This window comes from Anomalospiza imberbis, chromosome Z (genome assembly GCF_031753505.1).
Source record: "Anomalospiza imberbis isolate Cuckoo-Finch-1a 21T00152 chromosome Z, ASM3175350v1, whole genome shotgun sequence".
Lineage (NCBI taxonomy): Eukaryota > Metazoa > Chordata > Aves > Passeriformes > Viduidae > Anomalospiza > Anomalospiza imberbis.
Window position 1 is genome coordinate 60566753 of NC_089721.1, and position 22117 is coordinate 60588869.

At 43.4% G+C, this 22117-nt stretch overlaps 1 protein-coding gene across 3 annotated transcripts in view; it reads right to left on the bottom strand.

The window, feature by feature from the left end:
• Nucleotides 1–20401, bottom strand: part of LOC137464500 (metalloprotease TIKI1-like) — a 95599-nt gene extending 75198 nt beyond the window's left edge. The window contains exon 1 of one of the 3 annotated variants that reach the window (XM_068175883.1): nucleotides 20102–20401. In XM_068175883.1, the coding sequence (XP_068031984.1) occupies nucleotides 20102–20197 (96 nt within the window). In that variant the 5' untranslated portion in view covers nucleotides 20198–20401. Of the gene's footprint in view, nucleotides 1–3071; nucleotides 3275–20101 lie in introns of those variants that run through there. The other 2 variants (XM_068175884.1, XM_068175881.1) reach the window with 2 other exon arrangements.
• Between the last annotated feature and the right edge of the window lie 1716 nt (nucleotides 20402–22117).

The window sequence follows — 22117 nt, forward strand, 5'->3', positions numbered from 1 at the left end:
AACATCTAGAGGAGCATGAGAGTATAAAAAACCAAACAGAAAAGTATAGACAGAAGGCTGTGGTGATGCAGGGAATGAAGGCTCAGAGGTAAAGGAAAACTGCTGTCTAGAGACTGAAGAACTGGACGACAACTCCAGACATGGACAACCTATAATTGGTCTGATTTCTTCTACATGAGTTCTGCTTCCTTCCATCTTCGATCTCATCTATGTAAACTATTAATTTAAAAGCACAAAGTGCATACCTCACTGTGCAGATAGGCGCCCTCTGTGCCTTCACTGTCTTTCAGGACCCTTAACACCTGACCTCACAGCCACACCTTCCAAACCTCAGCCCAGAACCGCACTGTTTCTCAATCCACAATATTCTCCTGCCTTATTTTTCTTGCTAGCTACAGAAGACAAAGCACATGGCATGCAATATTTCACCCAGGCAGGCAGCCCTATAACCCTACCTATTAGGGCTTCCTCCCTCTCTCTTATCGATCCTGGCATCCTATCTTGCCATGTTCCTTTATACCTAACTGGGGCAAAGGTTTTACTCACCACGTTACATGCCCATGCAACTATGGTAATGCACACAAAAATGTTAGCCACATTGTTAAAAGTACTTATCTTGAGCTTTTGCCCACCTGCTTTAGTGACACTCTCAAACTCAGCTTAAGACTGAAAGCAGAACTCACCTGGTGAATAAACACTGCACTGGCTACAGCTACTAAGAGAACATAGCCAAAGGGCCAGAAATGAAAAATAAAGTTTTTAACTAAAAAGCCACAGGTTAAGAACAGACAGATGACTTGTTTTGCTGAAGGGCATATATGGGGAAAAGTAGCCATATAAATTAATTGGCCCTCTATCAGGAACAACACATCATAAAATACTAACCAACTACAACTACAAGCATTCCACCATTAATCCCTGATTTCTGGCTTTGATTTTTCCAATACACTCCAATTTTAAACAAAAAGAAAGCAATACCAGACCACATTACTTAGTATCTGGAATACAACCCAAAAAGATTCTAGCGTACTTTATTTTAAATTAATTGCTTTCAATGTCTTTCTTTTTCTTCTTTTTTTTTTTTTTTTTTTGAGAATGATAAGCCACACTGTTGGTTGTAGCTTTAACCATAATTTGGAGTCATGATGAGAAAACCTTCTGAAGTACTGTAGGTTTATTCCTTAAAATAGCAGCTTTTCAGCAACAACACACATACTTCTTTCATGGCAGAGACTGAGGCAACCTGACGAAAAGAAGAAAGTTAGACCTGTCTAAGAGAGGTAAGAAAAGGAATCCTATAAATAACTAAAGTAAATTAAAAAGCCATCCGTGGTGATACAGGAACAAGACAGTATTCCCTAAGGAGTTCATGTAAATATTCATAAGGATAAAATCAACAGTTTTGTAAATAAGGCAGACACTGCCATTCCTAGATAGTGTGGTTATTACCACTGTCCTAATGACCCTCGGAAACAGCCTACCTATTGCAGAACTACAGGTGGTCTCATATTTTAATGACAACGTAATCAGCAGATAATTACCTACCATTAACACATTTCACCTCCAGTCTTGCTAGCAACTGGCAGAACAGTCAACTGTTTCTGAAAAAACTTCCTGCAGGTCCCACCCAATCTGTGAAGTTATCCATTTCCACAAGTATGACCTCTGCTCAGGAGCTGTCCTCTTTGTACTTGGTCTCACTAGCTCCTTGCAGTAGTTTCATACCAGCCCACATCTTTTGCACCTCATGCCCTCAAAGAGAAGGGGGTGCCCACTCCAAAGGCTTGACCTGGCTTTATGGCAGTGTCACAGCTGGCCACCTACAAATCTAGTTGACAAATTGGTTCCAAGCAAATTGTAAAGACACCATGCCACAAGGTGGGGCTGGGCTCTGTTTAACTCAAGCTCAGGCAGACACCTCCAGTGAAGAACATGTAACTTGGCATATGGCTGATTCCATAATGCCCTAAATCCTAGGAGAAGATATTCTGGGGAACCAGCATGCTCACAGAGGCAGGAAGGCTCCCAAGAACAAGAGCTACATGTAGGTGCAGGAGCAGATGAGAGAACGGAGTAGTCACAGAGCAGACCTTCTTCAGTTGCAAAACTTTCTGACACCTACCCTGCAGTGAGCTTGCTGTGGCTTTGGCACCTCCCCAGTGCAGCAGGTCTGCACTTCTAAGGGCTTCCAGTTTCCTTAAGAGCTGTGCTGGTGGAGTTAACCCTGTCTGGGAGGGAAGGTGAAGTGTTGGTACACATATCCAGAAGCACGTCAGGTCCAAGTAGATGCCAAGAGACAGCACAGATGGCCTGTTAACACAAAGTAAGTTCAGGAAGGCTTTTCCTACATGATTTTTGGTATTTTTATCTCAGAATCTTCAAGCTTCAACAAGAACGACCTTTTCTGATCTTTCATGGAAATGACAAGACACCGTCTACACAAGCTTCACACTGGCCGTAACATCACCCCTAACTTGCAGCAGGGATCCTCTGCTGTACTAATCATGCACCGGAGTTAAGTCAGTGCATGCTGCTCCTAGCTACTGCAGTCGAGCTGCTAAGTTCAGGACACGAGCAAAACCTAATATAATGTGCAACCGCGTTTTCACACCAAATGGCCATTTGCTGGTCCGAACCTGTTCCAGCACGCTCGGCGTTCTGAAGTGGGACCAGGCGGTAACCTTGCGTGGGATGGTGTTAGCAAGTCACTCCCGGCCGGTCTGTCTTCTGGCGAGCAGCACAGCTCGTCCTACTCGCCGCAAGCAAAAGATCCTGCTGGGGTTCAGCCCAGGGTCCTCCTCCCCCGTGCACGGTCCCAGCACCCTGACTCGCAGTCCCGGGAAGCCGCGGTGCCGCAGCCGAGCGCTTGCCGCCCGAGCTCGGCTCAACGCGCTCGCCTGACCGAGGGGACTCAGCCGCGGCCGGGGCGGCCCCGCACGCCACCGCCTCCCGTCACCGCATCCCGAGGGGACCAGACCCGCGTCCTCCGCCCTGCCGATGCGGGGCGGGCGGCAGCGCACCCCGGGCAGGAGGACACCCCGAGGCAGGAGGGCACCACGGGTGGCGCTTACCTTTCTGCGGAGCGGGCAGGCGGCGGCACGGCCGTGCCGGGCTGTGGTCAGCAGAAGGAGGGAGCCCTGCAGCAGCAGCAGCAGCATCAGCAGCAGCAGCAGCAGCAGGCGGCACAGCCCGCCGGGGCGCACCATCCCCGCGCTGTGCGCAGCCTGCGGACCGCGTCGCCCTGCGGTTTCCTTTTTGTCCCCTCACCTTGCCGTGCTTCCGCACCTCCCGTTTTACTCTCTTTTCTCTCTTCTCTTCTCTTCTCTTCTCTTCTCTTCTCTTCTCTTCTCTTCTCTTCTCTTCTCTTCTCTTCTCTTCTCTTCTCTTCTCTTCTCTCCTCTTCTTTCTCTTCTCTCTCTTTCTCTTTTTCTCTTCTCTTTCTCTTCTCTCCTTCCTTCCTTCCTTCCTTCCTTCCTTCCGTCCTCCCTCCCGTCCTCTTTTTTTTTTTTTTTTTTTTTTTTTTTTTTTTTTTTTTTTTTTTTTTTTTTTTTTTTCCCCTCGTCTTTTGCCTCTTTTTTCTTTTTCCTTCTCCTCCCTGTTAACTTTTGGTTTTGGCCGTCCGATTCAATCCCAGAGCTCTCGCAGGAGCAGCTCTGTCCCCCAGCCAAGCCCTCCAGCCTCTGCCCCCTCCTCTTAAAAGGTCCCCTGCGGGGCGGGGGAGCAAGGGGAGGGCGCGGGGCTCGTCGCATCGGAGGCAGGCGGTGGGGCGGCATCGGGGGGTCCCGCAGCAGCCGGCCGGGCAGTGCCACGCTGGGGCCTCTCGTGGCCCCGGGGGGCTGGGCGGCTGCGCCCCACGTCCCGCAGCCCTCGGCGAGCCCGCCGCGCCCGGGCCCGCCGGGAGCGCAGTACCCCGGCTCTGTCCGCCCTGCGCCAGCCCGCCTGTGTCTCTGCCCTTCCTACTGCGCTCCTTAAGAGAATATAAAATGGAATATTGTGATTCTTCACAAGCTTTTATATCATCCGTTGGCTTGAATTATTTTGACTCATTCTTGTTTCATGGGCAGCCATTCCAATGTTGTTAGTCCAGTGTGCTTTGCATAAGCAGTGTTCACAGCATCACCAGAATATTCTGAGTTGGAAGGACCCGCAAGGACTGTTGAACCCAACTTTTCAGTGAATGGCCTATACAGGGATCAAATCTGCCATCTTGGCATTATTAGTACCGTGCTCTAAATGTGATCCTTACATGATCAAAAATATGCCAAAGAATGTATCAGTCTCTAACAGTGAAATTCAGCTGTCCCTGCCAAGAAGACTAGTATTTAAATCTTCACGAAAGTACACCTTACTGCTAAGTACATTCTTAAAAATATTGAGAAAAGTCAGAAACGCACCAGATTTTAATCCGGTGCAAATTAAAAGAATGAGCTTCCATAGCTCTCAAAATATTCAATAGTCTCCTTCTGATTATTTTATTATGGCTTGTGTAAATAATTCCGATATAGCAAAACTGTTAGCACTTTTAAGGCTTAAACTGGGTAGACCTTTAAAGTTAAAATGCTAACAATCTGTGGCTCACTAAGGTGTGTGGTGTTATTGTACGGAACAATCCTTCCTGCTCATTCCTACTTTTTTTAATTAAATACTTTCCAACAAAAAAACCAAAATCTATTGAAGCCTTAAATAAAAAGACAGTAGAGGTCAAATGAAAAGTGAAAGGCATGTCACTCTACAAAGCAGTATCTTTTTTGTTTAAGTAGAAGAATAAGGTGTTGCTTTTATGCAGCTCATTCTCTATGATGAGCTGCATCATAGAGATGCATTTCCATCTTTCCTCAGTATGATTATATATAATTATATTAATTATATATAATTATAATGTAGTAAATATTATTAGTATACAATATTATATTAGCAACGTATATTATATTAACATATTAGTCATATATACTATCTAGTAATAGCATTTTTATAATTTCTACCTTAGTAGTGACCGTTATGATCACTGTCCTGAGGGGCTGAATGATGTTTCTTCTGATTTGGGTTTGTTTTTTTTTTTTTAATTGCTGGTAGTCCTGACCTACCCTTGGGCTTAGTACACAGAATGAACAAAGATGGTCTTGAAAGACAACTATAATTTCTTTATTAATGTGGACCATTCCTTCCAAAGCTATGTATATGAAAATACAATGCACAAAGCAACACAAGAAAGCATCTCTGGCTGTTTGCAGACTCAGCTAGTCACCGTCTCTTTAGCTTTCCTATATTCTTACTTCTAAAAACATTTTATACCCCAGACATCCAGATATCTGTCCCAAGGTTAAATTCTGGTTTAGAGTTGATGGGAAATTTCTCATCAGCTCAAAGAAAAAAAAGGTGCCATTCTTTACTTTTGTCTGGTTTTTTTGGTGCAAATTAACTGCCTCCAGAAGAAAGTAGGCAGAGCCAAAACCCTTAATTGTTTTGCCTTCTTTTATGTGCATTACTATATATCTGAATCTTGAGGATTTTGATAAGGCAAATTATTCTGGAGTAATACATGAAGTGCATCTTCTATGTTAGGTCATGCCAACCATTTAGAACAAAGAGCATTATATGACCAAGGATATTTTAATTATTATTCTTTTTTTTTTTTTTTCAGGGAAAAATACTACTGGCATTTTGCCAGCCACTCAGGTACTTCTGTAACAATCAGAGCAAGAAGTGCAGATGTACCTCTTTCTTCATCTGCCCCCTAAAAAAGAACCCTGATTCAACACTGGAGCTTCAAATAGTGAGTTTTCCCACCAGTCACAGATAGTCAAGCATCTTTGCTGATCACTCTTAGCAGCCACATATTTGGTCTGGGCATGAAAGCCAGATAGCATTCATTCCTGATCAATCTAGAGAGAATAAATTTTTCATGGCAGAAAGATGTGCTGGCAGACGGATTAGGTATCTTCTGTGTGACCATTTGGTTTGCTTTTTGTTTTAAAGCAGCAAAATGCATAACAGTGCTTTCTGAAATACAGTGCACAGGCTTACAAGCAATGTGCATTAACATGCTGCTTGGCCTTATTTTTGAATTTGTGGGAAATGCATTCTTTGTGGTGAATTGCTAATGAAAAATAGGGAATGAGAAAAAAGACAAAGGCAGTGTCTTAAAGAGATTTCCAAAGTAATTTTTACTTGCACTGTGACATTTCAGTAAAAAGCCACACCCTAGCTCTATTAGCAGAAATCTAAGAGATAAACACAACATTTTTATTTAATAAATTTCTGTCTGTAGCATGGCCAGGATTTGTTTATCCCAGTCCCTTGCAAAATTATTTCAATAGGACTTCAAAATGTCCTTACATTTAAGCATGTGCTTATGAACGTTGTACAGAAAGGGTAAACAAGCACGCACTTAAATGCTTTTCTGGATCAGGGCGTTAGACCACAGAGAGTCTGTGCCCTGAGCTGTAACTATCTGGTACTTAATTCAAGGTAATTGAAGGAGCTGTGCTTGCTACAACAGCACAGTTTGAGCAGCTAGCTGAAGCAGCTGTCATGCACAAGCAGTTGCTCACACTCACACCCCAAGCTTTACATATGCCTGCAGGTGGGGCCAGGAGGTCACCTGGGCTGTGTGCAAAAACAGACAGCATCATCTTTTTTTTTTTTTTTTTTTTTTTTTTTTTTGGTACATCAACTGATTCTTAACTTCAGTTAGTTTCCCAGGCCATAAGAGCACTTGTGTGGAAATGGCTGAGAGGCTGTCAGAGGCACAAGTCTCCTCAAGTGGGTGTTACTGGTGACAGATCTGCCGAGCATCACTGTCCAAAACTCCTGCATGTGCTAATTGGGATGGCATGCATCCACGTTTACATGTGACACAAATGCCTGAGCGACCGCCAGATCATGCATGTGCCTTTGTTACCTAACATTAACCTGCAGAGGGAAAGCAAGCCACCCCACACAGCCAAACACAGTAAACCTTGAGTGAAAGAAGATGCCACAAAAGAGGTTTGCACAGAGTTCAGGACAGAATTACATTCACAGTCCTTTAACAGGCAGGTCAGCTCTGATTCACCCCCTGTTGAGCATGAATTCAAAACTGATTTTAAAGGTCATGAAATTTAAGCATGAGTATTTCTCACCATTTAAAATTATGAAACATATCATAAAGCACATAATAAAGGAGCAAAGGAACTTTTTTCATCAAGAAAAAGTATTTTATCTGCATTTGAAAGGAAATTTGCTTAGAAGGATTGATGTGGACTTCAGAGATTCGTGAACACAGAGTCCCATTTATGCCTCAAGATAAAAAAGGGTTAGTGAACTTTGTAGTATGTTACTGTATTAAAGTGCTAGGTCAGCTGGAAGGGAAATATGGGGAATATATTACAAAGTGAAGTGGTTACATGTAATTATCAAGCATAGTTAGCTAAAAGCCAAAAATAAACAGGAAAGAGTAGAATTTTGTTCTCCAAATGCATATTGACAGTAGTAATCTCAATTTGAATGGGGACAGAAAGCTAAACAAAAATAAATCTCTTCAAGATTGAAACGAGGTGAAGAGAAAGTACATGACCATAACAGGGAGCTCTGAATTTTGCTAGGCCCCAGCACTTTTGAAATAAAGGAGAGGATCATTTGAAGCCAGGCTGGAAGGCGTTAAACGACGGTTTACAAACCACTTTCCCCAGTCTGAAAGTATTTTTATAAGAGTGCAGTCAAAACCCAAACTATTTAAAATGTGAGAATAAAGTGCTAACAAAATAGTAAAAAGTAGAGTGAGTTAGTCAGTTAGTAGTTCATAATGTTGGAAGAAAAAATGCAAAGGATTGGAAAAATGAATGTGATTAATGCATAATTTTATTGAATTCAGTAAATAGGGATTCAGTCACTCTCTCTCTGTGGGAACTGTAGCCCCACTGCTAGCCTATATATGGCCCTCAGCGCTATTGACAGAAAAAAAGCTGCTTAGGCCTTGGAAAGGAGGGATGCAGCAGTCCCTCTTCTCTTTGCACTCCCTTCTCAAGCCCTTCACTGGGCTGGAGGAAAGATGCAGGAGAAATCAGTCCTGAAAACTCCAGTGAACCCTAGTCCTATGCACATAAGCATCCATCTGGGAAGCAGCTGGAAAGACTGGGCCCCTCAGGAATGCTCCAAAATTTGTAAAATCTTTAGTTTACATAGGTATATTTCTGATGTCTTCTAGGAAATATCAGGACAGCTTTGCTTTGGAACAACTGAAGGAAATTTAAACAACTTAGATATGCATTGAATTCAGTTTATCCATTAAATTATCTTTTTTTTTTTTTCAGGATGAGGTGGGGAGAAAATATATCCTGATTATTTTAGCAACTGTAATTAAGGATTTTCCACAAAGCAGAGAGGAGTTTTCCAAGTGATAAGACTTATTTTCTCCTGGTTTTGTAACTTGCTCTAAAAAATATGACCAAGTATGTCAGAGTTGAGGACAATATGTAAGCAACAGTAACTTGTTACAAAATGTTGTCTTAACAGTATGTAAGGTGCCTTTTTTGTTTAACCATATAAATGCATGGTGAACACTGCTTACATTTACTGAGGCAGCAACAGAGCCACAGAGTGCATCATAGGCGTGAAGCTCCAGCACAAGGGAAAACATTTTTGGTGTTTTTCAGGATACTAACTTCAGTGGGGTGGAATTTTTCTTTGGGGTGATGAAGGTGAAATTAGTCATTTGAGGCACCAGAGAATTGCCATGTTTTTTCCAACCCTTTCAGACCTGCCTTCTGAGAAGCACTTGAATGTGTCCTTGCTCGGCACTGAGCCACTGCTTATCCTGCTGGGTTATTTGCTATATAGACTTGCACAGCTGATGGCCATCCCTGCCTTAAGGCATTTAAAGCTCAGGTCTTGTGAAGTGCTACAGGACAGTTTGCTTCACTGACTGCAAAATGTCCCAAGAAACTTAAAGAAACAGCATACTGAGAAAGTTCCATGCAATTCTGGATTAGCCTTGAGCTCTCTCACAAGACCACATAGCTGGATAAGAGCCTGTCAGTGGTTATCCTTTACTTGACTGCAAAGATTCTTGTTTCTTGTCAGCCCATCAAGTGTAGCAGTGCTGAAATTAAGTTTTTGTTCTAGGTCTACTTTCATAAGGAATTTTCTTTTAGTCAGCACTTGCTTTGCTTTCTGTTGACTGGGAATTTTCTTTCTCCTCACTAAAAACTGAAGAAAATGCCTACATTTCTTCATCAGGATTAAAGAAGATAAATTTAAAAGAGCCACTAAATGTGCTTTCTACTAATTCCAAGAAATGGCACAACTCTAGCTTGACAATTCTAAATGCTGAATTTATTTGCTGAAACAGCATGTTTGGGTGGGGAGGGGACTAATAACTGCCTTCAGTCACAGCTGTTGCACCTCACTTTGCCAAGCAGGTGATCTTGAAGAGCTGAAACACTGTCCAAACCTTTATCAGGCACCATGAACATTTTTGCAGGAAATGCTGTTTAACTTTCTTAGCCAGTCTGGATCTGATTTGCACTCTCTCTGTGGCAGCTCTGGACTCTGGACAGCTGTGCCCAGGATTTCAGTGACCACAGGATTACTCCCTAAATCCTGAGTTGAAGATGTGCTACAAAAACAAGCCAAATTACCTCCTCTGCACCCACTATGATGACATAAACCAATTTTTTTTCATCATTGTGGTGTCTTTCCAGTGAGTGAGTTGCCAGGGACATGAAAGCAGCAGGACCTTGTTCCTCCAAACCAGGAGGGTTCTTGGAAGCATGCTTAACTTGAAGCAGATGGACAGTACCACAGCTGAACCAGATCTCCACTTGAGGCTGAGATCTGGTCAAATGTTCTGTTGTGCTGAAAACAAACCCAAACCAGAATAATCAAAGGAAATTGAACCCTCCACTGGTCTGTGTGTTTAATACTGAATACATGTAAAAACATTTACAAGGGAGGTTCCTAGGGAGACAGTTATTTCCTAAGGATATCTCCTCATCATGTGAAGATTAAAGACCTACTTCTGAGCCATATATGCCAAACCATTAGCAAGACAACACATTCTTCCCTGGTTCAGGCACATGCACACAAGCTACTTCACCCTGCTTATTTGCCTTCTGGTGGTGAGCAGCACTCCTACTTAATTACTGTGACTATCTGCAACTATTTTAAACCAAAGCCTTATTTTTTAAGCTTCAGAGGCATTTGCCAGAATTAGCTTTGACATTTCATGAGGCCTGTAGCCTTTCTTCATACAGACAGGGACACCTAAGCCATCACTAGAAAATGCAAGATCCAAAGCAGGACTTCTATGAATCTCTCTCTCTTCATCTCCACACCTGAGAAGCAGTCAAGCCAGCTGCTACACCTTTGTTCTCCCCAGGCCATGGGGTTAGCTTTTATCACTAATAGAAGCTCACAGGCTCATCTCAGCTGATTTCTTTACTATGCACCCACCAAAGGACCAGGGCTACTTTCCCAGCCTAGACTGCACAGGATTGCGCCCAAGTGCACACCCATTCACAAGATACTGTGCAGATGGGGTTTTGAGTAGCATTGACTTTAGTCTTCTTTCTCTGCAGATAAAGGGATTTGGGATGTATTGTTTGCTTCTCCTCTTCTTCTGATCCATAAAGACATTCTGACCAGAAGATGGTATTATGATTTCTATGGATTCGTCCTAAAGCATATCACTGTACATTTCCTAGGATGATCTCTTTTCCCTTACCCATCTTCATGACATTCTCCCCACTGTGGAAGGCTTCAGTCCTCAATATCTGTAACACATTTTGAACCATCTGCCTTTGGGTCCTTCTGCTCAATAGCTGCCATCATCACAGCCTAATAGCAGGGCAATGTCTAGACTCCACACAGAGAGTGGAGACTGGTACCAAGCATCCAGTGGCATTACAAGCCAGCTGTCACAGCTTTGCACAGAAGTTAAGAGGACCATATGCTCAAATAAAATCATCTAGGTTCAGCACAGGAAACAACTTTGACTAATTCTACTACAAGAAATAAGGGAGGCCTTATTTTTTTCTGGAATCTAACTTCCTAGTCCTATTTAACATTTCTAAATCCAGTTAAAGAGTGTTTCTTTTCTCTGCTGTCTTCTTGATTGTGCCTCCTATTATCAAGCAATAGAACAATAAACCAAGAATAATCAGTATCTAAATGTGTTAGTCTGTCTCTGCACAGATGCGGCAATGAAATGGAGTGGCAATCAAACAACTGAAGTGGACAGAAAATGTTTTAACATCAGCAATACAGAGACTGAAGATATGAAAATTTGGGGGAGAAGTGGTTTCAAAGACAACAGCATTTCCTGTCTGAAAGTTTATTAAAGCTTTGTCAGATGAATACCAAGTCTTATAGGATATATCCTGGTCACTGTCAAGCCAGAAGAACAGATAGACGTGGAAGTTAAGGCAGGAAGAGGTAGTGTTTTTTCTCCAAATGTTTGACAGGGAATTAATTGTTAAAACAGAACAAAATTTTCATTACTGCTGGTACTGCTACTACTACTTCTAAAAGCTATAAACAGGCTTAGGAGTAGGAAATCAGCTTGGATAGTTCCCTACTCCAGCCTGTATATGCCTTTTGCCTGGATAAGAATTCACACAAATGCATCCTGGCAGAATCTTTGTTTTCTCTAGTGAGGAAAGAGGAAAGAGCCCAACATAGTCATTCTATATTTTGGGACTAGGGCACAAGAATTTTTCTGCATGTCACAAAACCTGTGGTGCCAGAGCTTGGCTTTGTTCACCACCTGTTTTACCCCCTGAACACTGCACACCAGCTCAGGAGCTTTGCTGCATCTGCTGCTCATCCAGTCTTTGCATTGGCATTTTATCTTTTGCATTATCCACAAGATTGCTTTCCTGGCCCTGTCTAGGAAAGGAGAAGTTTTCTGCCTGTTTGCACTTAGCACATCCTCAAGGTACTCTGCTAGTAAGGATTTCTTTTTCCCAACCTCTTGCTCCTCCATTCTGCTTGGCACTGCTGCCAGAATGACACTTAAGACTTGGCTTGCACACACAGCAAAATCACTAGTCCCAGGCATGGGGCCCCCTGAAGTGACTGTGGGCCGACAGGGCTTAGCTAAAGGCTGAATAAATGGAAGTGGATACCAGAGCATCAGTTATATATGAGAGGGATTTTCCTTACAGTAAGCTTACATTAAGTCAGCCTTTCCAACTAAGATGATCCCTTCAAAAAATCATCATCACCTAAACAATAGACCTTTGTGGTAACAATTCTGTGGCTGTGTAAAATGTCATCCTGGAATAACACTCCCTCCGGCTGCTCATCAGAACCAGCTAATATGCCTATAGTGGAGACCATGATGAGATGCAGTGTGCCAGGACACGTTCTTCCTGTGCTGGCACAGGACACATCCCCATCAGTTCTAAAAATGGCCTTCAGGCTGTAACCCTAAATAAAAGGAGGAGATTGCGCTTCCTCAAAAAGTATGCCTCCAGGCATCCATAAATTACAGGGAGGCCCCCAGTAAGGATTGCAGGACGGACTATTTTTTTCCTGGAGAGCCTGGGCCAGTGTTGATTCATGACACTTGCTCAGAAATGCTCTTTCAGCACATTTGTATGAGACAGCAGCAGTGTGGGGGCCCTTACAGACACTAAAAGCACTGCAGGACCTCTCCTAAGCAAACAAGAGTGTTAAATTCTTGGCTAGACCCCAGTGGAGGAAACCAGATGATATACACCCCACTTCCTGGGATTCTTCCTATCACACCTGGAGACACAATGAAAACTTGTCACTCCTTGCCTGGGATTCAAATCCTTCTGAATTTAATGCACCCTTTTTGCTCACCTGCACCTACCAAGAGGTCAGTTTATTGACAGACTCCAGCAGATTTCTACAGGATTGCTCTCTCTGATTCCCTTCAAGAAAATTTGCAGTGGAGGGATGGAGACCTAGTATGAATTTGGCCCTTGTCATCTAATTTTAAGGCAGTGCTGGTCACCCCAGAACAGGGTCTGGCCTCCTGAAACATTTTTACAATAATTTTTCCTGCCTGTCTCTTCTCACACACGTCCATAGGCAGATCTTGTTGCATATATGGAAATGCTGGGAGAATTCATATTTGCAAACTGCCTGCTGTGTCAGAAGAGTCTAACTTTTAGGATTGGTCACCTCTCTCGAACCAATAGAAGACACCTTATGAAAAAAAGGCTCATATTTTTACAGTTTGTGTTTTCAAAAATTTTGAAGAATACAGTTCGACAGCCAGGTGTTCAAGTTTGCTGGCAAGTATACGGGGGTTGAAGGTCCTTGATAAACAGCAGAATGAATGTCAAATAATAGTGTTGTGCTGAGATAACAAAGCTAATTCAAAGGCTGGTAGGGTTGCACAACTCCACAGGGCAGCAATATGGAGGGGCCAGTTGTGCAGTGTGTCCACCAACCATTGTGGGGGACAGGGTACTAAAGCCATCCTGAGTGAGGATGAAAAGTATCCCAAAGTGAAGCACTGTAGTCAAGCATCTTGATACATCTGTGGCAGCCAGCACTGTCACAATCATTATCTATTGCTGGTGTAAGCAAAAACGAGAGTTTAGAAGTTACATTTTTAATAAAAAAAAAATGGCTGATTAGATAACTATAACTCTATAACATATAGTTATATGTGATAACTATAGTAAGAAAAAGTTTTTTATCTCACAAAAACCTGTGGCTGCACCTTTGCAAGTGTGAACATCACAGATGAGTTCAGCAGACGTCAATTGCCACAGAAGCCACTGGAGAAATGGGACATCCATGCTGCAGTAGTCTGAGCAGTAAGAGGGCTTTTCTTCAAAGCCACCACACCGAACCATGGGCACATTTGCTTGTCTTCTAGCCATAAAACCTCTGCTAACTCTGGACATAGTTATCTTAAAGATACTCTGAAAGTAAGAACCAGTAAGAACATAGGTCCCAGGGTCTTACTATGCCACTGATTATGCACAGGCTAGGTTGATCCTGGCACCAGAATTCCAAACTCACTCAGCTGTAACATCAGAAGGGCAAAACCCCCTGCAAAATGGCATTGATATCTCACATAGCTGGTGCTCTGAGACAAAATTCCCTTTTGTATCAGCTTCAGAAACTTCATGTTTTAAATGCTTAGCAATGTTTTTCCCAGTGCCTGTGTTTTTCCTCAAGAGAAGATTATTGCTATGGCAAACATCCCAAAGGTTCTCAGAGTCAAGACTGATTTCCACAGACAGCAAACTATGTCAGCAGTAATGTTGCTCCACTGCATTTCCCATGCTGCATGCTCAGAGCCATGGTTTAGGTCTTAGACTAGGCAGTCACTGAAAAATTTTCCCTATATCTATCAGTACCTTGTGAGAATAGATCACTCAGCATTAGGGCTGGTTTTGGGTCTTGTCTCTGAAAATTGCCCCAACTGAAGCACAGTAAGAGGCATCTCTGAGGTCTGGGTTACAGCATTCCATTTGTTATTTCCACCTAGCCAGTTGATGAACATATTTTCATTATTTTTTCTTAAGATCAGTTAGAGGCAGAATTTCAAAATCTATCCAGTCCATCACACTGCTGCTTGTTACCAACAGACTGCAAGCATCTGGAGCATATTTCCCCCACACAGTGGAAGAAAAATGTTCTTGCTGGCATTTTATTTAATTTATACCACAGAATTCCTTAGTTCTGAAACAAAACTGACCAAATCTTTGCCTGTGTTTCAAGTTTGGTAGATCGTAAAAGGTTTTGCATCTGCTGATTATTCAGAGACATTTCCAGTTCTGTTCCTCTTCTACTTTTATGTGATTTATTTGATCTGAGCAGGGCACACTTGCAGCAATCTCACTTTTGTCAGTTTACCAGTTAAATTGCCCCCAGGCATAAAGGACAGAAGCAAAAAGGAATGTCACTGAGTTTTTGTCGGAGAAAAAGCTGGAATCCATTGCTTCTTTTATTCCCTAACATTATAATGTTGCATAACCACTTCACACACTGACTGGTATTGCCTAGTGCATTGGCCTCCAGAACTATCTTACACCTAAATAACCCCATATCAACTTTCCAGGGCCTCATTTTCCCATGGTTGTGAAATGTGGGTCCTTGTTAATGTGTCTGCAACAGAGACAAGCTGCACAAGAGGAAGGACTGCTACTAACAGATGATCATGGCTAAGGCATTTCACTGCCATGTGCCACTGAGCTGGTGGACTCCCATTACCTGGGTGAAGACCATGCTCACATTAGATTGGTCTGAAGAGATGCCTTCACTCACTGTCACAGAATCACTCCCAGAGTCCAGCAAAGCCACTTAGAGCCAGTTGCCCAGGACTGAGTCCAGTTGACTTTTAAATATCTCCAAGGACAGAGATCTACCACCTGTCTGGCCAATCTGCACCACTGCTTGGTCACCCTCACAGTAAAAAAAAATGTTTCCTGGTGTTCAGAGAAAACCTCTTATGTTTCAATTTCTGCCCATTGCCTCTGGTCCCCTTACTCAGCGTTACTGAAAAGAGAGTAGCTGAAACATATTTGCACACTTTTTCAGATATTTATACACTGTTATGAGATACATGCTTTTCTCCCCTTTTGATTTTTTGCTGCTTTCTTTTGATGCAGAAAGACCTTTCCTCCAGATGGCATGGTACAAATAAAATAGCTCATGCATAATACCTGAGCCACAGCCTTCAAGGAGAAGATCTCTTTTCTCATGTAGATATCTGTAATCTCACACAGGATGCCTACAGAAGAGGGGATTTGTCTGCTAGGCCAGCCAGCTGCTCAATGACTGCTCTGCTCCTGCCAGGAATAAAATACAGTCTGCAAAGCACTTACCCAGGCATCAGAGTCGTACTGGGAAGTTTGAACTACTGTGCTAACAAGCTACCCTTGAATGGCAGAGGGAAGATTTTTTAACAGGCTGGTTGATGGCTGTGATTTTAAACTGTATGGCAGATCCCCTCTGTCAACTATAATAGTCATAGAGTCCCACAAGGCTGCTAAAGCGAGCCTTCATCTCTCCCTGCCTCAGAAATAGGGTTTTACCAGCACTGTCTGCATGAGACACTCTACACTCATTGCTCTCAGAGCAGCATAAAAAACTAGAGCATGACATGATCTGAGCAGAGGATGTAGTTGCTGGCTATCCAGATGTGGTACATGAACAGCAGTTAGAATCAGAAAGATGTTTGTAAAAAGGTGTCACTTTCTAAATTTGTACCTGCTGCCTGTATCATGTCTGGGTGGTCACATCTCCCTGAAAACCTCACAGATACATGCTGCTATCACTTCCCATGATGATGCAATGTAGGGCTAAGTGAGAGAGATTTTCATTTTGTCCTCTCGGGCATTGTTTGGAGACCTGCCACTCAAGTGATAATTTCTGAATCCTTCACTAATTGTTGGAAGGGGAACACAAGCCCCAGGTCTAGGCTGATTTTGTGGCACTGAGGGATGCTGTATTTGCTGCAACAGATGCAGAGTCATAAACCAGGCCACATGTCTTTGCACATCACATTAAAAAACTAAAAATGAGAGTCTTTTTAATCATCATCATGCATGTATGGTCTTCCAGAAATCAATAAAGAAGCAGACAGAAGAGCAATAACTGCATGTGCATGTGCTATAGGAAGTGGGCAGTATGAAGCAATGAGGAATGGTGGGGACCAGTGTAAATGCAATCAGAGATTAGGAAGACAGGAGATAAGACTTCAGCTTCAAATAACAATCTCCAGTGTCACAACTGCATTTGAATAAACCTGATTAAAAAACAAAAAGAGAAGAAGCTCAAAAATGTTAAAGTCCCTGTAACAGAATCTGAACGCTACCCTCCATATTTCCACTGAGATCCCAAAGCAGTTTCTGGAAGATTTCATTATATTCATTTATGGTTTTGGTGATGGCTGTCACAGATGAAGTTATTTTTGCCAAGGACAGATGTGTTCCCACAATTTTGAGATGTGGGCTTTCATTCCCTTATCCATATTCAACCCAATAACTGCACCATGTAAGAAAAACAACTGCAAAACACTGTTTTTGCAGTCCTTCCACTGCAAAAACAGTGGAACTATATAGAGTTGAAAAGAAGGAGGGGCAGGGGGAACAACCCCCACTGTGCCATGTAGTTTCTCTTTTCCTGCTGCTTGGTTATCTAGCCCTATCAAGCTCAAATCAATCAACTGACGTCTGATGTGTTTTGCAGATGGATCAGCAATGATGCATATCTCATGCACAGATGTTTCAACTTGGATTTGCTAGCTATCCAGAAATCAGACAGAATCCTGATCATTCACAGATGTGGCAAAAAAGACCAAAACTCCTTCATCCACTGTAAATAAATGCTAAAATTTATGCATTTTACTTTCAGTCAGCCAGTGCTGCAGTCTCTTGTGAAAACCAAAGTGGGACTCTCAGCTAGGATGGTGGGATTTTGCAGTTGGCAGCATTGTAGGTGCTGCTCCTATGAAAGGGAGATCTCTAAAGCCATTGCTTAAGCACGTGAAACTGTTTTAGCTGTTCAAAAGGCACTTTCGACTATCAGCCAATGGAGAGAGCTGTGATTGAAATCAAAGTCACAGCTGCTTAACTGTCTTGTTCTTTCAGTGGGGACGTTTAGCCAGCCTGTTGAGGAGCATGTCTGTGGGACTGTGGGCAAGTCAGAGCTACAGTCGGGGCTGTAGCTGGGGTGTGACAAAATACCAGCCTGGCAGCGCGGAAGTCTTTAGCTTAGCACCAAAAATATCTGTGCCATCATTCCGGTTTCTGAGAAATCATGGAGTAGACCTGAAAATATCAAATAAAAAGTAAATACAGGTGGAATTTTTTTCTTTGTTTTTTGAGTGCTTGTTGAATCAAGTTTTCACATTTTTCTTCATGATCACAGCTCTTATCGGAGCCTGCTCTATGAAAACTGGTTGTCACCAAGAATTCTGGGCTTTTTACCTATTACTTATTTACCTCCATGGGAGGTAACAAATCCTGCACCAAAAAGACTTCTAAAGATAGAAAAAAACCTCATCAAAACTATTTGTCTGTGGCAGGCAACCATGATACTAGCTACAGCTGACTGCCTCAGGAGTCCCAAAGAGCAAGCGTCCCACACCACTTGCAGTATCCAAGTGCTAGGCTGATGGCCTTCCCGTCACCCACAACACTCCCACAGCAGAACCAGACAATGTAAATTCAACTCTTGCCCTGCCTGACTCATAAGGGTTGAAAGTAGACAGCATTGGTCCTCCCTGTGATGGCCAGTGTGTGTTACTCAGAGAAGTGATTTGTCTTGCTCTTTCTCCTTCAAACATGCAGTGTATAGATTTTAGGCAGATATCTAAGACAAACCTGCCCTTCCTGACACAGCCAGGCATAGCCAAAGGTCACCAATGACAGCAGTTATGTTATTCTCTGGCCCTGTACAACCTACATTCGTGCTACCATGTAATTAAACTTTGCAGAGTACTTTCATCAAGGACCAAGTCATCTGATGTCTTTTTCCTGAAATTCTTAATAGTATTTGAACACTTTCTGATCATCAGAAATCACCTGTTCATCATAGAGGTGTTCCAGACAACAAGCTAAAGTACTCAAATTCCTTCCTTAGAAAACACAATCAATGCATGATGTGCAGCCAGGCCTCCAACACTTGGTCCCTTACATGCAATTCCTGCTTAGTGATTTCTGTTTAAAACTGCCCCAGCTGCCAGGCTGATGATATGTCTGAGCCCTGAGTGTAGCTGCACCTTCAAAGTTGTAGCTTCACTACAAAACCGCTTGGACCTGCTCTCCAAGTCCTGGCAGTGACAATGTACCCACAGAGATAAAGATCACAGAAAGTACATAAGGAAGAGATTTCTTAGTTCCAGTGGTTTCCATTCACACCTAGGATGCTGTCCTAGGGTGACGTTATGGTGCTTGTATCCCCAGTCGTGTGTTCTGTTTATGCTTGATGTTATGTTCTGTGCCTTCAGGACTGGCTTCGAAAGGTGAAGATTTGTTTTGTCTTGTTATCAGCCAGCTCACCTCCCGCCATGGCTGGTGTCTAGGAGAGAGGCTAGGGCTTGCCAGCTTGCCTGGCTTGCTTGCTTTGCTTTGCTCTTGCTCCTGCTTTTATCTTTTGCCCTTGTTTTTGCTTTTGCTTATTAGTTAGGCAGTCCAATTCTTTTTCCCTGGACTGTTTTCTTTCCCTTTCCTGAATACCATTTGAACCTGTTCTGGACTGGAACCTGGGAAACACCAAGAAACACCAAGATCCTGCATTTTGTGACCTGCAGCAGCCATCCCCAGCACTGGGGACTGATAACTGGGTGACTGCTCCCAGGAGAGACTTTCTGAATTTGTCATCTCTTCAGAGCGGTGAAAGAGTTTTTGTCATCTGGTGCTGTTCATTTTTTGTGCTGGGGAGTGTTTTGCTTGTTAAATAAACAGGTTTTTTCCACTTCTCTCTGAGGAAATTCTTCCCAAACCAGGTGGGGTGAGGGGCCGTGGGGGTTTGCTTTCTGGGGGCTCCTTCCGGAGATTTTTTTCCAAATTTGCCCAAAAACCAGGACAGATGTCAGAGCAGGAGATGAGAACACCAAAGCCATGTGTGTACTGTGCGGTGCTCTCAGCTTGACAGACCTCATGAGAGTGCATCCCTGCAGTATTATCCCCTCCAGGTCCTTCCATCTTATGCCACTTCTGCAGACCTCTACAGAAGTCAAGTGGTAGGTTTTAGTGTCTAATGAGTGTTACCTCCACAGTAAGTGTTAAAATAGACCTGTTTCCAAGTTGTACCTGGTAGCAAAAAGTTGATGGTGTGAATGCATCTGCAAGCATGGCACTGTCATCCCAGAAAGGGAAATGGACACTCTTTATCCACTCTTTATAATGACAAGTACAGATAACTCTTTTGGCTTGACCTGGCCTTGGCTCTCATTCTCTGCAGTCCTTAAATATACAGAGTAGCCAACAAGACTTTTCACATTCTGAAAATCTAGAAATCTAGACATCTAGAAAATCTAGACATGGGTGCCAGTGCTTTGCTGAGGCAGAGCTGGGAACCTGGCCTTCTGATACTGCTGTCTCACATTACTGGGTTGCTCAGGACTCCTACAACCAACCCGGGTTTCTAAATCCCATAGGGAGAGCAAGGGAACAAGGGCATGCACCTCTTTTGTCGTGTTTATGACACATTGCACACAGGGAAATTCTTTCCCAGAAAATAGAGGTGTTGGTAGGTGGTAATAGCTGCAGGAAGGAAGCATGGGACATGTCAGGGCCTGGGCCCTTCACACTGCACATTGGCAAGAGCTGGGCTTGCAGAGACAGGCAGGCTACTCTCACTTCCAAAGTAAGAGGATGGGAAAGATCCTTGGAAGCCATTTTCCAGCTACCAAAGGGAGTTACTTCATCCTTACAGCTGTGTCTACTTCCCCTAGCCCCCAGTGACACTGGAGGGCATGGAGGACCACAAGCTGGCCTGAAGATGGGGGAAGTGGCAGAGACATTGGTGCGTGGGGAGAGCTACCAAGACCAAGCACCCATTGGAAGATGAGAGGCTTCACATGAAGGGGGAGTTTCATAACTGGGCATCTTCACAGCTGAAGGAGATTACAAGCCACTGCATTTGAAACACAGCTTGTTTGTCACTTAAACAAAATATTCACAAATGCGTCCTGCAATGTGCTAACCTTCCAGTTTCCAAGGTGGCTAACATTCCTGTTTCCAAGGTGGCTAACTCATTGAGTTCAACCAGAAATCACATTCCATGGTCTCTAGAGTACTCTGAGCTGCACCAAAAAGTATCTTATGCAGAGGAAGGGGCAGGGAAGGTTGCAGGCTGCGATCTCCCCGCTTTCCTTTACATTATGCAAATATTTACTGTGCAAAGATACTAGAAGTCAAAGCATTATTTTCAGGTACAGCATGGAAATGTTGCTAGTCTGATACAGCTTCACATAGGCTTGCTGAATTGTGTTTGGTGGTTACAGGAAAGCCTACCTGAGGAAGGAAAGCAGATATATGTCAGCAGCCTCCCTTCCCCTCTGCTGTGTCATATCCAGTAGATATGTTTCCACTGAAAGTGGAACACTTCCGAGGTGTGTATCATATTACTGCTCCTCTGATCCCCCAAGTCCTGCTTGTCCTTTTCTGTGTGACTCAAATATTGCAGTCATGATGTTGTTGTTGTACTCTCTCTTCATCACGTGTTCCCCAAAGTTTTGCCAGCAGTAAGGCTGTTCCAGAGAAGCCTTGTCTGTCAAAGGGGTTACAGGTGCCACTCAGAGTCATATGCAGGAGGGATTGTGTGCAACCTGTGACATCATTTGCCATGACAAAGCACACTGTTGAAATAGAGGGTCATGCACTCACAGCTCTCAACTTGATAACACTTGTGTCACCAAAAGTAAGGGCTTCAGTGGCTCTTGGTGACTCCCATGCATGTTGGAGCAAACCTCACTCTTCAACGTTGCCACCTTTAGCAAAATCCTTTTCGAAAGCACATAAGTCACATCTCAGGAAGAGTCAGGAGAGGTAAGGGAAAAGAATACTGTGCTCCCAGAGCAGGCAGCACTAGCCTGCAAAGGCATATGGTCCACATGGCCACCAGAGACACAGAGTTAATCACTCACTGGAGTCAGGGCTCAAGGTCTTTGTTAGCACATACTGATAACCAGGCTGCTGCTGAAAAGCGGTGCTGCCAGCCACGCTGGCAGGGCTTCAGCACGCATGCACAATTCAGCCTGAACTGGGCTGGATTATGTTCTTGTCCCAAAAGCTCTTGAAAGCAGAAGTCTCTTCCTTGCTCCTAATACCCCCATCCATGTTTTTCAGAACAGATCACTCCCCCCAGCAATTTTTAGTAAAAGTTGCTCCTCACAGGGCCTGAGGAGACAACATTCCCCCTTGCCCCCAGCAAACACTCCAGGGATGTATAGGAACAAATCAATATCAATATTACTACTGCCTCTGTGAGGCAGCTCAGACAAGACCAGCTGTCCTGTCCTTGGATCACAAAAAGAGGAGAAAAAAAAAAATAAATTGTAGCTGCTTATTCCATCTGGTACTAGAGGAAAATTTGACTTCCCCCCTCCAAGGTTATAAATCTCCCTTGAGCCTCTCGCATGCATAGCCTTCATGTTAATGTACCATGACAATCTTTTCCCTTTCCTTTTAGCAAATGA